This window comes from Nothobranchius furzeri, chromosome 5 (genome assembly GCF_043380555.1).
Source record: "Nothobranchius furzeri strain GRZ-AD chromosome 5, NfurGRZ-RIMD1, whole genome shotgun sequence".
NCBI classification, from domain to species: Eukaryota; Metazoa; Chordata; class Actinopteri; order Cyprinodontiformes; family Nothobranchiidae; genus Nothobranchius; species Nothobranchius furzeri.
The window spans coordinates 67,168,768-67,184,952 of NC_091745.1; the positions used below are offsets into that span (position 1 = coordinate 67,168,768).

Consider the following 16,185-nt stretch of genomic DNA (forward strand, 5'->3'; position numbering starts at 1 on the left):
TTAGGGAAGTTATGATAGCTGATGAAACTGAATCTTCAGTTTAAAGAAAAAAGATGGTCTCGATTTTAAGATGCAATTACTTTTTCAGTAGAATGGCTTATTAGACCTAATGTGAGATCATTTATTTACATATACACATCTCTTCATGCTGCACAAAACACCACAGATTAGTTATTTATTTAAAGTCCCATAGTCATCATCACACTCTGGTGAAATTCATCTCCGCATCTGACCCATCCCCATGGAGGGGAGCAGTAGGCTGCAGCGGTGGCAGCGCTCGGGATCTATTTGGTGGTTCAACCCCCCCAATCCAATCCCTTAAAGCTGATTGTCAAGCAGGGAGGCATTGGGTCTCACTGTCTTTGGTACGACCCAACCAGGAATTATTTTAGACATAAGAGATAAAAGTTAAATTTATAACATAAAATCTAATATAAAAACATTTCTTTGGCAGAATTTGTTTGTTTTTTACAAACTAGTTTTCCTTAAACAATCACAGAACCATCGAATAAAAACCTGAGTGAGATTTGTTGTGTAAAAACTCTTCAACTTGGCTGCTTTAGAGAAACAAACAAATATAGAAATAAATAATGCCAGAAACAACAAATCCGCTGTTGAAGGGATGTCTTGGGTAACTGAACTCGATTTAAGAATGGATCGGTGACATCATCTGTTCCAGAACTTCCTGAATGTAAGTTTAGAAGCTGCAGCTCTAAAAGAACCAGACAGAAAACCAGCAGAGGAGTTTTACACAAGCTCTTCTGTTAAGTTTATTTTTTGATCTCCGGGCTGCGTTCCTCCTCTTGCACCCGAAACCCGTTCTGTTCATTGGCCTGTTTACAAGCAGCTTGTTCTGTGACCTTCAGCTGTCGTCAGCCAACAGGTGTGTGTGTGTGTGTGTGTGTGTGTGTGCTTGTGCACGTGTCTGGCTGCACAACTGTGAGTCTGTTGCCACACGTAGATGTTTTCTACAGATCATTTAGAGAAAGAAAGTGTGTTTTTTAATTCAAATCCCTTCTAAAATTCCTGATTTATATTGCTGACATGTGTGGATGTATTTGTACCATAACAGATGGACTTACGGACTGGACTCGGGCACGCTCCGTTTGAGTTCCCCAAATCTCCTCCCAACAGAGCACCTTCGAAAGAAAAAAAGAATTAAAACCCATTAAAAACTGAACATCCGTAGTGAAAACTATCATGAAATGAAGTTCATCATTAAAAAAGTGCTTCCACTATCAACACTCATTCATGTTTTGAAGTGCCTTAATTAACTAGAGTTCTGTATTAATGTCTAAGTGCAGGTTTTATCGGTTCTCAATGGTACTTCTATTACACCACGACCGCTGAACTCTCACTTGTTTAAGGACATTTTAAAGTATTCAAAATGAGTTGTTAATAACATATTCTCTCTTTTCCTAGCAAACATATGATATTATATTTTAGTTAAATTTATAATAAATAACAAATAAAAAAAACTGTACTGACTATTTACTTATTATAAAAATGACTTTAGAATTGGGGTTTATTAATGACACCACTGACTCTGCTGGGGAGAACTGAAGAAAGCCTTGTTAGTGCTAGTTAGTAGTAGTAGATGCTACTAATCAGTTGGTAAGTAATGATGCATTTATTCTAATTTTCAGCTGAAGTACCCTTTTTATTATTATAAATGTGCAAATGTATTTACCACATTTCCTTTCCATTTGACAAAAATTCAAAACAATATTGTTGCAATGAAATCTGATCGAGTTGTTTCTAAAAAGAGCGATTAATCGGAACGTTATCACGTAAACGTTCATCAGATGTTTCCCTGGACTAGAGAATGGTGATCTTGAAGCTTTTTAAATTCACAGCCGAGTGTGAAGCAGCTGGAATGAGAATCAGCTTCTGTAAATCTGAGACCATGGTCATGGGTCGCAAAAGGGTAGAATGCCTTCTCCAGGTCAGGGACGAGGTCCTGCTCCAAGTGGAGGAGCTTTCATATCTTGGGGTCTTGTTCATGAGTGAGGGAAAGATGGAGCGTGAAATCGAAAGGTGGATTGGTGCTGCGTCTGCAGTGGTGCGGGCGATCTGTCGTGGTGAAGAGAGAGCTGAGCCGGAATTACTGGTCAATCTACGTTCCTACCCTCATCTATGGTCGCGGGCTTTGGGTGGTGAACGAAAGAATGAGATCAAGGATACAAGCGGCCATAATAAGTTTCCTCCACAGGGTGGCTGGGCTCTCCCTTAGAGAAGCTAAATCATCCGGGAGGGGCTTGAAGTAGACCCGCTGCTCCTCCACATCAAGAGGAGCCAGTTGAGGTGGTGTGGGCATCTGGTCAGGATGCCTCCTGGATGCCACCCTGGTGAGGTTCTCAGGGCACATTCAACTGGGAGGAGACCCAAAGGAAGACCCAGACATGCTGGAGGGACTATGTTTCTTGGTTGGCCAGGGAACGCCTTGTGATTCCCCTGGAAGAGCTGGCCTAAGTGGCTAAGGTAAGGGAAGTCTGGGCCTCCCTGCTTAGGCATCTGCCCCTGCGACCCAACTTCGGATAAGCAGAGGAAAATAAATGAATCACAACCACCACCTCTACACATTTATCTATGTCTTATTAACACTCATAGCATTAGCTGCCTTATGCTAGCAGTGGCTAGTGATGCTAACATTTCACTACGGTCAAAAATTCAAATAAATGAAGTCACATTAACAAAACAAAGCTGAAGATAATCATCAAGTTAACATAATATTATTTACAGAAACAGTCCAAGCAGCTCTTCTTCATTATGGTTGCTTGTTTTCTAAGTAGAATCTCAGTGATTACCACTGAGATGTCTTCATTTCCAATCTGACCTGAGTGCAACTTGTTCCAGCACTTTTTAAAAATACATATAGTTCTGAATCACTTTCCTTTTATTTTATTTTTCTGCTTAAATACTTAAAAGCTTTCCAGTGGAAAAACTGCTCCTAAACTCACCATGGCCACCAGACCTTTAGACCGCACGTCCTGATCCTAACATCTGCTAAAACCACAACGTCACTAAGATTTGATGCATCAAACTGTCATTTTACACTAATGCACTGTTTTCAGTGATATTTTGATTTTAGGAAGCATTACTGTTACTTTAAATACACAAACACGTTTTCTACATTTGTGGATGATCTCATTTTATTTCTAAGCTATTCTTCACAAATGCTGAAACTGTGGGTCGTTGGGGTTCCCTGGAAATACCAACACGTGGGAATAACATCAATAAGCCACAATGATTAATCAGAACCATCCCCCTTAATGAGAGACAAATGGGAGGGTGGACCATTTTCTACACTGGTGAGGTTAAGAGGGAATGGAGGGGGGAGTGGGGGCATCCATTACTGCCGTGTTGACTTTACCCGCCTCGGAGAACGGCATATTATGAAAGAAGCTGTAATGCATTTGTTGCACGTTACATCACCTAATTCTGACTTACAATGAGATTACGCTGGTCGGAACAAAGCTTGATAAGTAACCTTGTCAGAGACAGAAAAATGGGGCACAAATCCTTTTAGTCAGAGGGTGAAGGATCTGTTTGCCACACAAAGCAGCGAACATGCAGGAGCTCAGCAGCCGCAGTCAAAGAAATGATGGGTTTATGGTATTATGAGCAGTATGCACTTATTTGAGCCAGATCCCCAGTCTGAGAGAGCATGCACACCAAGACACAACATCAACACACACTCACACAGACTTTAACACTTGTCGACTCAATAAAAGTCTCAAACTCTATGCCGTTACATCAACTGTGCTGTCACAAAAGGCGTGTTTTAGTATCCATGACGACAGTGTCTGCAAAGGTGGCTTACATCATTTTCAATTACAGGTGTCATTTAGGAATCAGGACTTTAACGTGCTTGGACAAGTGGTCTCAAACTGACTGCTTTGGGTGGAAAATGTCAAAGCGAACCACTAAAAAAAGAATTAATGACAACAAAATGTGGAGGAAAAGACAACACTTATGGAGGAATGAGGAATAATTTAGCTAATGAGGTCCATGCATCCATTTTCCTCCATTTATCTGAGCCAGGTTGTGGGGGCAGCAGCCTAAGCAGAGAGGCCCAATTCTTCCGGGGGAATTCCGAGGTGTTTTCTGGCCAAATGAGAAACATAGTCCCTCCATCGTGTCCTTTGGGTCTCCTCACATTTGAATGTGCTGGGAAAACCTCACCAGGGAGGTGTCTGGTAGGCATCCTGACCAGATGTCTGAGCCACCTCAACTGGCTCCTCTTAATGTGGAGGAGCTGCTGATCTACTCCAAGCCCCTCCCTGATGGCCGAGCTTCTTACCCTATCTCTAAGCGAGACCCCAGCCAGCCTGTGGAGAAAACTCTTTTCGCCCACTTGTATTCACAATCTCATTCTTTCAGTCACTACCCAAAGCTCGTGACTAACGATGAAGGTAGCAACATAGATCTACCGGTAAATTTGCTTCTGACTCAGCTTCACCACGACAGATCGGCAACAGTCCGCCTATGAATCTCCTGATCCATCTTTCCCTCTCTTGTGAACAAGACCCTGAGATGCCTAAACTCCTCCATTTGGGTCAGGACATAATGAACTCACCGCCTAATATTTTTAATGTACAGATTATGTGAAAATTTGACATATTTTAATCTCCATTAATACAAAAACTCAACAGAACTTTGAAATGAGTGAATCGGTGAAAATCCAAAGGTGAAATTTCACAATCTGAATGAAATCTAAATGTCTCTGTGGTTTTTTTTTAATCCTTGGGGAAACATTAAAAACTTGCTGTTTTCATAAATCCAGAACTCATCAGCTGCTGCTCATTAGACGATCTTTAAGAGAGCAGAACGGCAACTAAAACAGCAACAATACATTAAACAAATCAATCCAGAGCAATTATTGAAGCAGGATGTTTGTTTCTCTGTAAAGGCCACAGATTATTGATTTACACCACCACGATTGAGCTGTGAGGAGATGGAGAACCCAAAGCACTCCAGCTGCGTTACCCATGGTCTGTTACCTGCGCTGGCTGGTCGCTGTGGTAACCCTGGTGACACGGTGTTCCTCTGCAAAGCTGGTTGCTGTGGCGACAGGAGGCGGGGATCTGTGAGAGTGGAGGTGACGAAGGAGGTGGTGGTGACCAGGGCACCGGAGGGGTTGTTGCTGAACTGGAGGGCCGCCGCTGCGTTCTGATTGGATACTGGCACTGTGACTGGCATGGAGAAGGTGGGCTGTGGGACTGTGGACTGGCAGACAAAAGAAAAGGGGCGGTGCTTAAAGTCTGGTTGATGTTTAATCCCCCCACACACACTCTTCATACACATATTCATGTATAGAGAATGAACAGGTGGTCAGTTAGTGGTCAGCAGCAGTGTAAACAAGGCTGAAGATGAGAAACACACAATCACAACAACACAACCGATCACAACGTAAAGGCTTTCCCCAAAACAGAAAAGATGTTAGGGATTAAATAAAACTATCAGGCTTTAGTGGATTCTTTATAAATACTTGTCCAAATACAGCTGTAACAAAATCTGCAACGTTTAAAATGTAGAGATGACTTTAACCCTCCCACTGTCTTTAAGGGTGACCTCGCAAGGAAAGCTGACCATTGAGCAGGATTGATGGTTTATCCTTTGAGGCCCACGTGGCAGGGGTGAGGTGGTGCTCACTCCTCGCCCCTGCCACGTGGACCCAAGGGAAAAACCATCAACCTTGCTCAATGGTCAGCTTTCCTCGCGGGGTCACACCCATTAGGACAGTGGGAGGGTTAAAGGTGTTACTGACCCAAAATGATCACAAACTTATAAACTGGACCAAATGTTGAGTCACAAGTTTAACTTGTACCCTAAACATGAGATCATGTGACTCATACATTTTATTTAATGATCATTGAGTGTTTGGAAAGGTGCAACAAATAAAATGAATTATTAATAAACTAAATTGAACAATCTTTTTTTCCCCTAAAATCTCACACACACGCACACACACATACACACATACACACGCACGCACACTCAGCTCAGCTTCTGCATGCAAGGTGACTTGGTTGAATGCCAGAAAGCTGTGTCACCGTCCACGTGTCATGCAAGGTTAAAACTTCTGTCACTGCAGCAAAGTTATTGCATCAAGAGGAACTGGTGGAGTTTGATCACATGCATGATGTGACACTCAAGCACCCCCCCCCCCCCCCCCCCCGTCACCCTCCACACACACTACTAATCTAATCAAAAACACGTGTAAAGACTCATTTATCTCAAAGCTTTCAGATGATCTGCCCTGAACTGAACTGATGAAAGCATTGATCTGGACTGTGCTGGAAAATCAAGGCCAAGGACCTGAGGTTGCCCAGCCACACGAACCAGTTCACCCAGTTTCAACCAGATTTGAAACAAGGACTTCTATATATGGAATATGGGCCAGTGCTGCTCTGTACTGTACTCATGCTGCCTGGGACCCAGTTAAACGCCAGCAAGGACAAGGGCACCGTTCTGCCCTTGATCTCCACCTCTTCTTTTCCATCTACACAGCAATCTTTTTTTTCTTTTGGAGCAGGAAGAATAAAGTAGAACAGAAAAAAGAGAAACTGAATTGAGGTTGATTGATTTAAAAGCCGTTATGTTTTGGTGAAACTATTTTATAATTTTCACTAAGTTCTTATTCACTAAGAAAGTTTTTAAGAACTGCTTAGATATAATAAAAGTGAATATTAGCTTTTTTGGGAACCCCCCAATTTATTTTATACTAAAACACATTAGTTAGAACTTTTGCTGTCCCAAATATTCTCCATGTTATCTCTAACAACAAATGGCACAAGGAAGTTGACTTTTATGGTATTCCTGTTATGTGATTCAACCTGTTACAGAATTAAAATATAATTTATTGGTGGAGAAGGCACCTAGCAGTCTGACAATTCATATTATCAGACCGAAAGGCGGGGTAAAGGAGAACGTGCAGACGAGCTGGAAGTGGTGACTCAGGACGGTGAGAGCAGCAGTTCACAGCACTGCACGCTGATGAAGCCGAAGATAAAGTGATGGGATGGATTAATGATGTGGGTGGGTGTGGGGTGGGGTTAATGCAAAGTGGGTGGAGATGAGTAAACGCAGAGGCAGAGCTGATTTATCTTCACAGGAACGGGTGGAAGAGAGAATGTTTATCCTCCTCTTTGTACGAAGCATCCTAACACGCTTCAGCATCACAAACTCGGACTTGTTTGTTTGTTTGATAATCAAACTGACAATTCGCAGAAATCCATAAACGTATATCAATATGAAATCTTGGCAGCTCTAAAAAACCTAAAAAGTTGATTTTTTAAAATGACATTTAAAATATCCGTTAATGGGGTCTCGTTTCTACCACCTCCATTGCTCTTTGATGTCATTTTCTAGGGTTTACTAGTTTTGGATTATTTATCAGGATTCTTGCCTCTTTGGTGTTAAAGAGCAAGTCACCCCCAAATCAACTATTTTGCTAATAAACTATATAAATGAGTGTGTAATCGTGCTGTAGACATGTGTAATTTGGCACTTTAGTGCATCTTGGTTCAAATTTAAATATTCTGCCTAAAACTGCCAGTGTTGCGCATACTTCAGGTAAAAACTCTGAACTGCATTTAAATTTAAATCTGACATCGCTATTGGGTATGAGGTACCCTATGACATTAGCTGGTACATTATGATGTCACAATGCTGCTGTGAGCCTGTGTGAGTTTGTTAGTGGCTCTGCTCTCTCAGTCTGCCAGGCCACGTCTCCTTGTGATGCATGCATTTTTCAAACAGGAAGTGGGACACTCTGGTAGGGGGTGACTTGCTCTTTAAGTCTACCGATGCATTTGGCTGCATATTAGCAAGCATCCACAAAAGCATTAACTGGATAGTTAGCATCAGCATTTAATTTTATAAAAAGATAGAAAAAACTTTAAATAAAAAAAAACAAGAACCTGTTAGGTAAATCATTGACAAAAAGCTTTTATTTTAATAAACCTCAAGATCTCTTCTTTGAAGAGACGAAGAAGAATGGAAAGAAATCCAGTTTAGTTTCACTTTTGTCAACAAGTTTGTTGTGTTTCCTGGATGCACGGCGAAGTCGGAATGGTTTCAACTCTTGGTCTGGTTTGCCTTTTTTTCCTCTTTTGTCCTGAAAGCCTTTTGAAAGTTTTATTTTTTAAACATTTTCTATTTTCTGTTTTAATAGTTACGCATCTCTTTAGTAAGCTGCTGTGATTAAACAAATTGTTGTTGTTGTGTTTAAACAAATACAAAGAACTGAAAATGCATAAATTTAAAAAGTATAAGCATAAATTTCATTGTAGTCATAAAAATAATAAAATTTAGATTTAATTGGCAATTTTAAAAGGGAAAGATATAAAACATACTAATATCTTTAATTTTACTTGACCATCATTATTTTATTTGCAGATAAAATTGTTTTTTTATTAAGAATACAAAGCCAAACATCTGAAACCTCTACCGCATATGTCTGAAATAATAACCCTTCTTTAATTCTAGAATTAAAAATGAAAAAGCCCAAGGGCAAAAAGGCTCCATCTTTCTTGAAACCAGAGGTTTTGGCTCGTCGCGCCGAGTGTCCTGCCTGTTCTGCATCACCTCACTCTCCTTGCCTCAGGAGGCATTTTAGTACAAGTGGGATTAAGCTTGTATATCCCGGCCCCTAGCTGTCATGCTGGGGATTATGTCGAAGAAAGGAGTGGTGGGTGGTGCACCACAGCTGCTGCCAGTGAAAAGGTACGCTGGTAAACCAGGCAGGTAAGGCAGGCTGACAAAGGGAGCCGCTGTGGTGGGGACGCAGAGTTTGGATGATATTCAGTCGGTGTAGATGATGAGCTTCACATATCCAGGTGGTAGACAGGTTCATACATTTCCTCTGCCGTGGTTTTCTCACTACAGGGAAGCTTTTAAGAGCTCATACAGAACAGAGAGGGAGGGTCGAACTCAGGAGGACGGGGATTTATTGAACTGATTAAACCACTGGGATAAGAGTGGAGCACAAATACCTGCAATGCTTTGTGGTTGTTGGTAAAACGTCGGTGAATCTAGATCACTTTGAATTAGAAGGACATTGGATTCTAGCTTGGCACGTTGGGTGTTTAACATAACTGTTAAGAAAATGCATTAGTCGTGCAAATTTTCCTCACTAAAGTTTAGTCACAAAGCATGCTCAGCTCTCTGACCTGCAGGTCGACTAGCAGGAAGAAGTGTTTCAGCTCCTATCCCTTTAAAATGAAACTAAAATAAAAGCGCTCAACATCTATAAAAAATATCTGAAAACTCAAGTAAAAATATCTTTACTCTTTGGTTATTACCTTCCACCTGTATTGCTCTAAAAACAGTCATTCATGTATAATTTTGACTTTGTGTGGAGATTAAAGTCTGACTCAAGGAAACTAAGAAAGGTTCTAGAAAATTTATCTTGCAGAAATTCTGAAGGAATGAGGGATACCACCTTGCAAATGTTAACTGTCCCTATACTCCAACATGTCTAATTTTAATGAATGACTAAATAAAAGGTTTCCGCAGAACTCATCATGGCAAGGTGGAAAAATCATTTTTTTTGGTCTGATGGAGTAGGAAACAGTTAAACTTAAGGGTGAGAGGCTAAATGGCTCTAAACTGACTGGCAGGACTCAGATTGGGATTGAGAATTCTTGCAAAGTTTAGAAATATTTTGGAAACTCATGAATGTTGTTGCCTCCTATTGAGATATCGGCTTTGGTCACTGATGCAAGAACTTTATGTTTTATAATCCAAATGAAAGTTCTACAAAGTTTTGCAAGCTAACACCATCACAATACCACTGTATGATCATCCTGACAGGAAAGTAAAAGACATTTCCATCCAGTTCAAACACTGAGTGTAACTCTCAAACCATCTGCAGACCAACTCCTTTGCAGCACCTGAATGTGACTGTGTCCCATCCCAAGTGACCAATCAGACATGCAGGCAGACAGGAAGAGGGGTGGTAAATTAAGAGCTCCTCATTAAAGTGACATTAATTGCATTATTGAGCACAGAAGGAAAAAAGAATCACGGAGAAGTTGGCAAAGGAGAGGAGCTGTAAAAGGAATTTGGCGGAGCGCCAGTCAGGGGGCAGAACCTGGATGGGTTGGCGAGCAGATCAAGCCAAAAGAAGCAGAACTGCACTCAAACCAGGCTGACCTTAGTGACACTGGAACATCAGACAGATAATAATTACACTCTGGTTTCCTAAGCCCTGCTGCTGTGGCTACAAGCTCACTCTTCTCTATTTGATATTGCCAAGTAATAAACAATTTATAATTTCAGGCAAATATCCAAGACATACTCCTAAGGTGTTGATTATATCCTCACAAAAACATTTCCCCCTGCAAATTTTCTAGTTGCTATGCCAACTTTTATGAAGACTGGGGACCTAGTTAACACTTCTTACCCTCTAGTGTATTTTCTCATGGTTTAGTGAAGTTGCAGTGGCATATAAACAGTTTATTATAGCAGTAATGCTCACTCGGAAGCCCTCTGTTTGGGCAAATAATCCCATTAAAGCGCGCAGTATTTGGTGTTATGCTTCTTGTTTTATGACTTCTTTCTATCCAAGTGTCAAATTTACAGCACGGCAAAGAATTTATGCCATTTTCCAAGGAAGATTCTGCTGGAGAATGTTTTGCAGCTGTTCTAGAACTTGAGAAATACACTGTAATAAAAGTATAGTTTTTTTTTTTTTGCGTTTATTTATCTCCTAATAGCAATGGCGGGTAGATGAGAAAGTGGAGGCTAAGTTTGAACATGAATACTTCTTTGGATTGGGTTTAGTTTAACATTCCGGCTCTCGTCGCACTATCTGAATGATCTTTCTCGTGTTTATTTTCGAGGCACATCCTGAGGGGAAGCAGGAGATTGTGGGTAGTGATCTGGTAAGAGGTGAGGTGAAGGAGAGGAATGGTGAAGGCAGGTGCTCTGTGAGTAATCAGACCGCCATCAGCAGCCAGTAACGTCTGGTCAGCAGCAGCAGCAACAAGAGGGGGGAGGGGGGTTGGGGGGGGGGGGGGGTGCACAGAATGGTGGGAGGTACTCACTGACAGCCTATAGTTCTGCATCATTTTATCAAACTCCTCGTCAATTTTTTTGTATTTCTCCTCAGTGCGGGGGGTGAGGGAGAAGGGCTCCTCGGGGTCGGGGCTCTCAGAGTCACGGTGCTCTTTCTTGTTCAGAGCCTTCGCTCCCCAAAGGCACAAAGACAGATAAGAGGATAGACAGAGAAAGAGAGAAAGAAGAACAGAAAGAGCAGGTTAGATAAGGTGACCAGAGTGTGACGGTACTCACGCCATAGCGTTTGAAGAGGCTGTCCAGGTCCTCGGTCTTGCGGTCGTTTAGTGGACTTTGGTCGATGGAGTCGTCGCCGTCGGGCTCGGGGCTGTTGCAGCCATTAAAGCCTTTCTTTCGCAACGTCTGAAGCGGTTAGAGAAGGATAGAGGAGAAGGAGAAGGCACGTTTACATCCCATTTTAATGCACGATCCTCAGAACCACTCCTTACATTCCACAAGTGAATTTTAGACCCGCTGAGTAAAACCGTTTTCATTACTCAAACTCAAATGAACATCTTAATTGCGCTAAAAGTCCTGACGCTGTTCATCGAATTAAAAAGGAAGCAGTGAAGGTCAGGTGAACAATTGAACGCAGATGATGACATAAAACGGCGGTTATTCTGGAAGCACCTTCGAGAACGACCTCCGATAATCCTCAGTCAATTCCTCAGGTCAACATTCGTAAAAACTGCTTCAACATGAAAGCAAATTATTACCAGTGGAACTGCCCTTACTCACCCAGAGAGGGCTCAGTAGAGGTGAAGCAGCTAAAGATTCTACCAACAAACTGGAGAACAAGCTTTGAAATCCAACAAAGCCGATGGAAACAACAAACCCAGATATAAGTGGTGTTTTAACCTGCCAGTAAACACATCATTACCCCTTCCAAGCAGCAGGGTTAGTAACAGTAGTTAGAAACCAGCTACGCAAACCAAAATATCTGAGCCAGGAACCACACAGTGGCGTTAGCGACACAGCTAACGGCAGCCAGGCTGTGTCTTCACTGGCACACATTAGGAATGGCTAAGAGAGAAAAAAATAATGGAGGATGAGGACTGTGACAGAAAGAGAGGCTCTTATTTGGAGAGGATTCTGCTAAACAAGATTTGCTGTTAAGTAGCTTTGCTTAGTGGGCCCTTGACCATAGAGCCAAGCAGATAAATCCTCACAGCAAAACGGATCTTAAACTGGAGCTGGAGACTCCTCTGGCTTTAACCCACACTGGTGCCAAAAGTAGGAAATCCCTTCATGTGAAATTAGTGGAAAAAGAAAATACATAAAGGGATAAAATGCTGAAAAAATACTCAAATTGCTGTTATTTATCCACTGCTTCTACGATAGTTTACAGAAAGACCATCTTTATATGCAAACAAGAGATATCAACGAAAGCATTTTCACACCTTGAGTTTGTTTACTCTGGTCTGAACCAGTTGGTGAGTTTGTTAACAAAGGAAGTGGCAAACAAAACAAAATGTGTCTGAGGTGGGACTACCAGACATGAAAACAGGAAGATGGTTCTGTGCAGCAGCGATATACTTCACCGCATCCCAGACCATAAAACAAACTGTGTGAGGCTTTGGGCTCAAACTCACAACATGCAATCCGTAGTTGCATCTCATCTAGGTTGGAGCACGCTCACGATATTAACAAACCACTCTTAATTTTTTAGAAGGTATTCACAGTACGTCTATTATGGTCCACACCTTTTCTGTGATCACATCTGCTCAAACAAACTGGTCTGAAGTTGTGAACACACTTTCAGTAAGACTGTGTTTATCTTATTGTGTTTATCTGATTTAGTTAAACCCTTTTTTAGAGTTAAAAAATAATAATAACCACAAAATCCAATCAGAACCATTAATGAGTTTTTCGCATTTTCTCCTTTTAGCAGCCCGATGTTTCCACTTTTGTAGCCAACTAGTCTATAAATAAATAAAAAAAAAACACACAGAATAAACATCTGGATCGGTTTAATAAACCAACCAAAGCTGGAGGCTTGGATCAAAAGTAAATAGTGCCAAGTAGAAAATAAAAGTAAATTGAGATCAGGCTTTAAAACTGCTCTCATAATGCCAAGGGTTGCGGCTGGTGTCACTGTTGCCCCACAGCAAGAAGATCGCAGGTATGAATCTCGACTGTGACTTTTCTGTGCAAAGTTAGCATGTTCGTGCTGTGGATGTTTGAGCATTTTTTTCAGGTAATCCAGCTTCTTCCCACAGACCAAAAACATGTATGTTAGTTTAACCGGAGGCCAGTGGCGGCTGAAAGTTTATGGTAGGGCAGATGTGCTAACCACATATCGCCACTAGGGGGAGACAAATCACTATTTTACTGCCTCACACAACTTGAACCCAGTACTGGGGTCCACCACAAGCTCTTCTGGCAACAAAGTTGGTCCAAAAGCATGCTTAATATTCACCAATATATGCAAACGGCACTTGTACTTTAAGTGAAGAAATTTTGTTTTTACCATTAATCTCTGGAAATATCCATCGAAATGTTGTAGTAAATGAATTAAAAGATGCCCAGTTGTTGAAAAATATTGGCAGTTTCCTAACATATAATCATAAAAACTAGTTGTAAAATACATGGAATGGGTCTAAATCTCTGGGCGACGCTATATTGGATGTCATGTTTCCTTCTACGGAAGTCTGTGAGGACTACATGATTGTTTTACGCATTTACCTCTTCACTCATTGCCAGTGATGAAAGGGAATCTGATGTTCTTGTTATTTTGCTGGAGGTTCCACTCCCAGAGATTTTTGACCCTAATGGCCATCCGTTGGTAAGGTCTTATTTGAACACAAAAATAATGCTTGCTTGCAGTGATTTAGGTATGTACTGCCCCCTATCACCAGGTAAGCTACACAGTGTCACTTTAATGAGAACAGGTGCATGTAATCATGTAAATATGCCACTAAATAAAAATGCAAAACAATGCAAATTTCATGAAGTCATAAGTGTAACGTCTGTCTCACCTGGGCCTGTTTTACCTTCTGGAGAGTGTTTACAAATCTAATTATGAAAAACTCCATGGTGTGTACGCAGCTGTGGTGGTGGTGGGGGGCACCCTACCACCCCCTATAGACGAGCCGCCATTGCTGGAGACTGCATTGTCCCTATGTGTGAGTCTGTGTCTATTTAGTGTGCTCTTGTGATGGTCCAGAAACCTGTCCAGGGTGTCCCCCGACTCCCACCCAATGACTGTTGAAGGTAAGCACCAGCTCCCTATGACTCTGCTGAAGAATACGTGGTTTAGATAATAAGCTAAACTCTTTCCCGCTGTTGAAGCTGTAACCATCTGCACATCCCCCTCTGCAACAAGTCATCGTTTTGGGTGGAAGACTTAAAAAAATGCATTTTAAGTTAATTATTTATTATCTTTAGAGAATAAAAACCCACAAGTGAAGATCACATTGAATTTTTCACGACCCTATAGCCTCTTTAATGAAAAGCCGCCCTGTGTCAGGTGTAATTGAAGTCAAGTGGTAGTCTGATTAAAACAAAAGCACAGGTTCTGTGACTCCTGCTGCGCACAATCACAGCAAAGTGAGAATGACTCAATTGCACGTAATTCTGCCTCTGAAGTGAAGCTGGGGAGGTACCTGCAAGAGCTGCAGCAAATATCCAGAAGCAGTAATGAAACATTTGTTCCAGTTCATATTGAATTAGCTTCAACTCCTGGGGAAAAAGTAAAAACAGGAAGGGGCAAGAAGGTAATGATGCCATTTGGATGTACGGGCAAAGAGACTTGGTGTTAATAACAATGATGCTCTTTGATACGCATCTCATTAGAACTCAAAGCCATTATTATCATCATGGCGTCAAAGCTGTGTCTTATTTACGTACAGGAACGGGTTATTAGAAAGGTTTGATCCAACAGGAAGACGCCTCCTGATTCAGCTGTTTGGTTTGGGAACAAGTCGAAGCTCTCCTCAGCGGCTGAATGCAAATTTAAACATGGGGTCAAATTTGTTGTAGTCCACAATTTGTTAAAACAAATTTAATTTAAAGCACATTCTGTTGAGATCTGTGAGTGCTCTGACTCAGACACAGAGAGAACAAATGAATCTGTGAAAAGGAAAAGTAATGAAACAGCTTTTAGTGTGATGACGAGTGCACGTGATGGAGACTGTGTGAAGGACGTGATCGAGGTGCGGACCTCCTCCTCTGACTGACAGGACGCAAAGACACGCAGAGCCTGCTAACAAAACTGTGATAACAATGAAGCCAATTTGGAGCACTGCTCATGTGTAAGGATGCATATTAACACTACCATGTTGTTTTTTATCCATTACAGCCATAAAAATCAGCCATTGACATATTCAAAGACTGCAGGATCTGTGATGGACGGTGGTACAAAGCTTTTCATTCTAACCACAATTACAGTGAATTTGACTAAAAAAGCACAAATTGCTGACAGAAGGACTCCTGTTTTATGTTGTGATGATGGCTCAGTCAGCAGAGTCGCACTAAATTCTTTGGAGATCAAAAGGAGAAGGAAGCTCTTTGCATTGTAAAACACTCATTTTAACCCTCCTATAGGCTGTTAAATGTCCCTCTATTTGATAAAAGATGTAACAGTTGCATTAAAAAAGCTTTACTCCACAAGAAATAAGACTTTCAGCCGGCACTTTAACATGTTTGTTCCTGTCCTGTGTCAGGAGGAGCTAGTTTCTATCACTAGAAGTAATTGAGTGAGTTTTGGTCCTGCAGTGTGTGGTGATACAGAAAAAAAAAAAACTACACAAAAAACTATTTCACACAAAAACATTCTCCGGTCAGATGGGAAATCTTGTGAAATCAAACCTCAGGGTAAAAAAACATGGAGAAGGAGGGGTGACACATCACAATCCACAGGCATCACTCTTGTCTGGACCAAGACAATCCTGCTTCTGAGCAGACCAGGGTGCTAATAACACACCACACACAGCAGGAATATCTGGTAAGATTATCTTTAGAGCCATTATGGCAATCGGGCACATCCTTAAAAAGGTGTGGAACACTCATTTAATCAAAACATGTCAGAGTTTCCCCCAGCACTTTGTAAGCCTAGTGGGCCACCAGGCCTCGCTTGGCTCCCTGCAAGGCCAAGCACCCACCCCCTCCCCTACAGCCCCA

At 41.5% G+C, this 16,185-nt stretch overlaps 1 protein-coding gene across 10 annotated transcripts in view; it reads right to left on the bottom strand.

Annotated features, from left to right (window-relative positions):
* Positions 1-16,185, bottom strand: part of mef2d (myocyte enhancer factor 2d) — a 66,275-nt gene that overhangs the window by 29,568 nt on the left and 20,522 nt on the right. For 7 of the 10 annotated variants that reach the window (XM_054740939.2, XM_054740947.2, XM_054740937.2 and 4 more), the window contains exons 3-5: positions 11,055-11,192; positions 5,004-5,229; positions 1,083-1,139 (exon numbers count right to left, since the gene is read on the bottom strand). In XM_054740939.2, the coding sequence (XP_054596914.2) occupies positions 1,083-1,139; positions 5,004-5,229; positions 11,055-11,192 (421 nt within the window). Of the gene's footprint in view, positions 1-1,082; positions 1,140-5,003; positions 5,230-11,054; positions 11,193-11,301; positions 11,428-16,185 lie in introns of all 10 variants that reach the window. The other 3 variants (XM_054740944.2, XM_054740948.2, XM_054740938.2) reach the window with 1 other exon arrangement.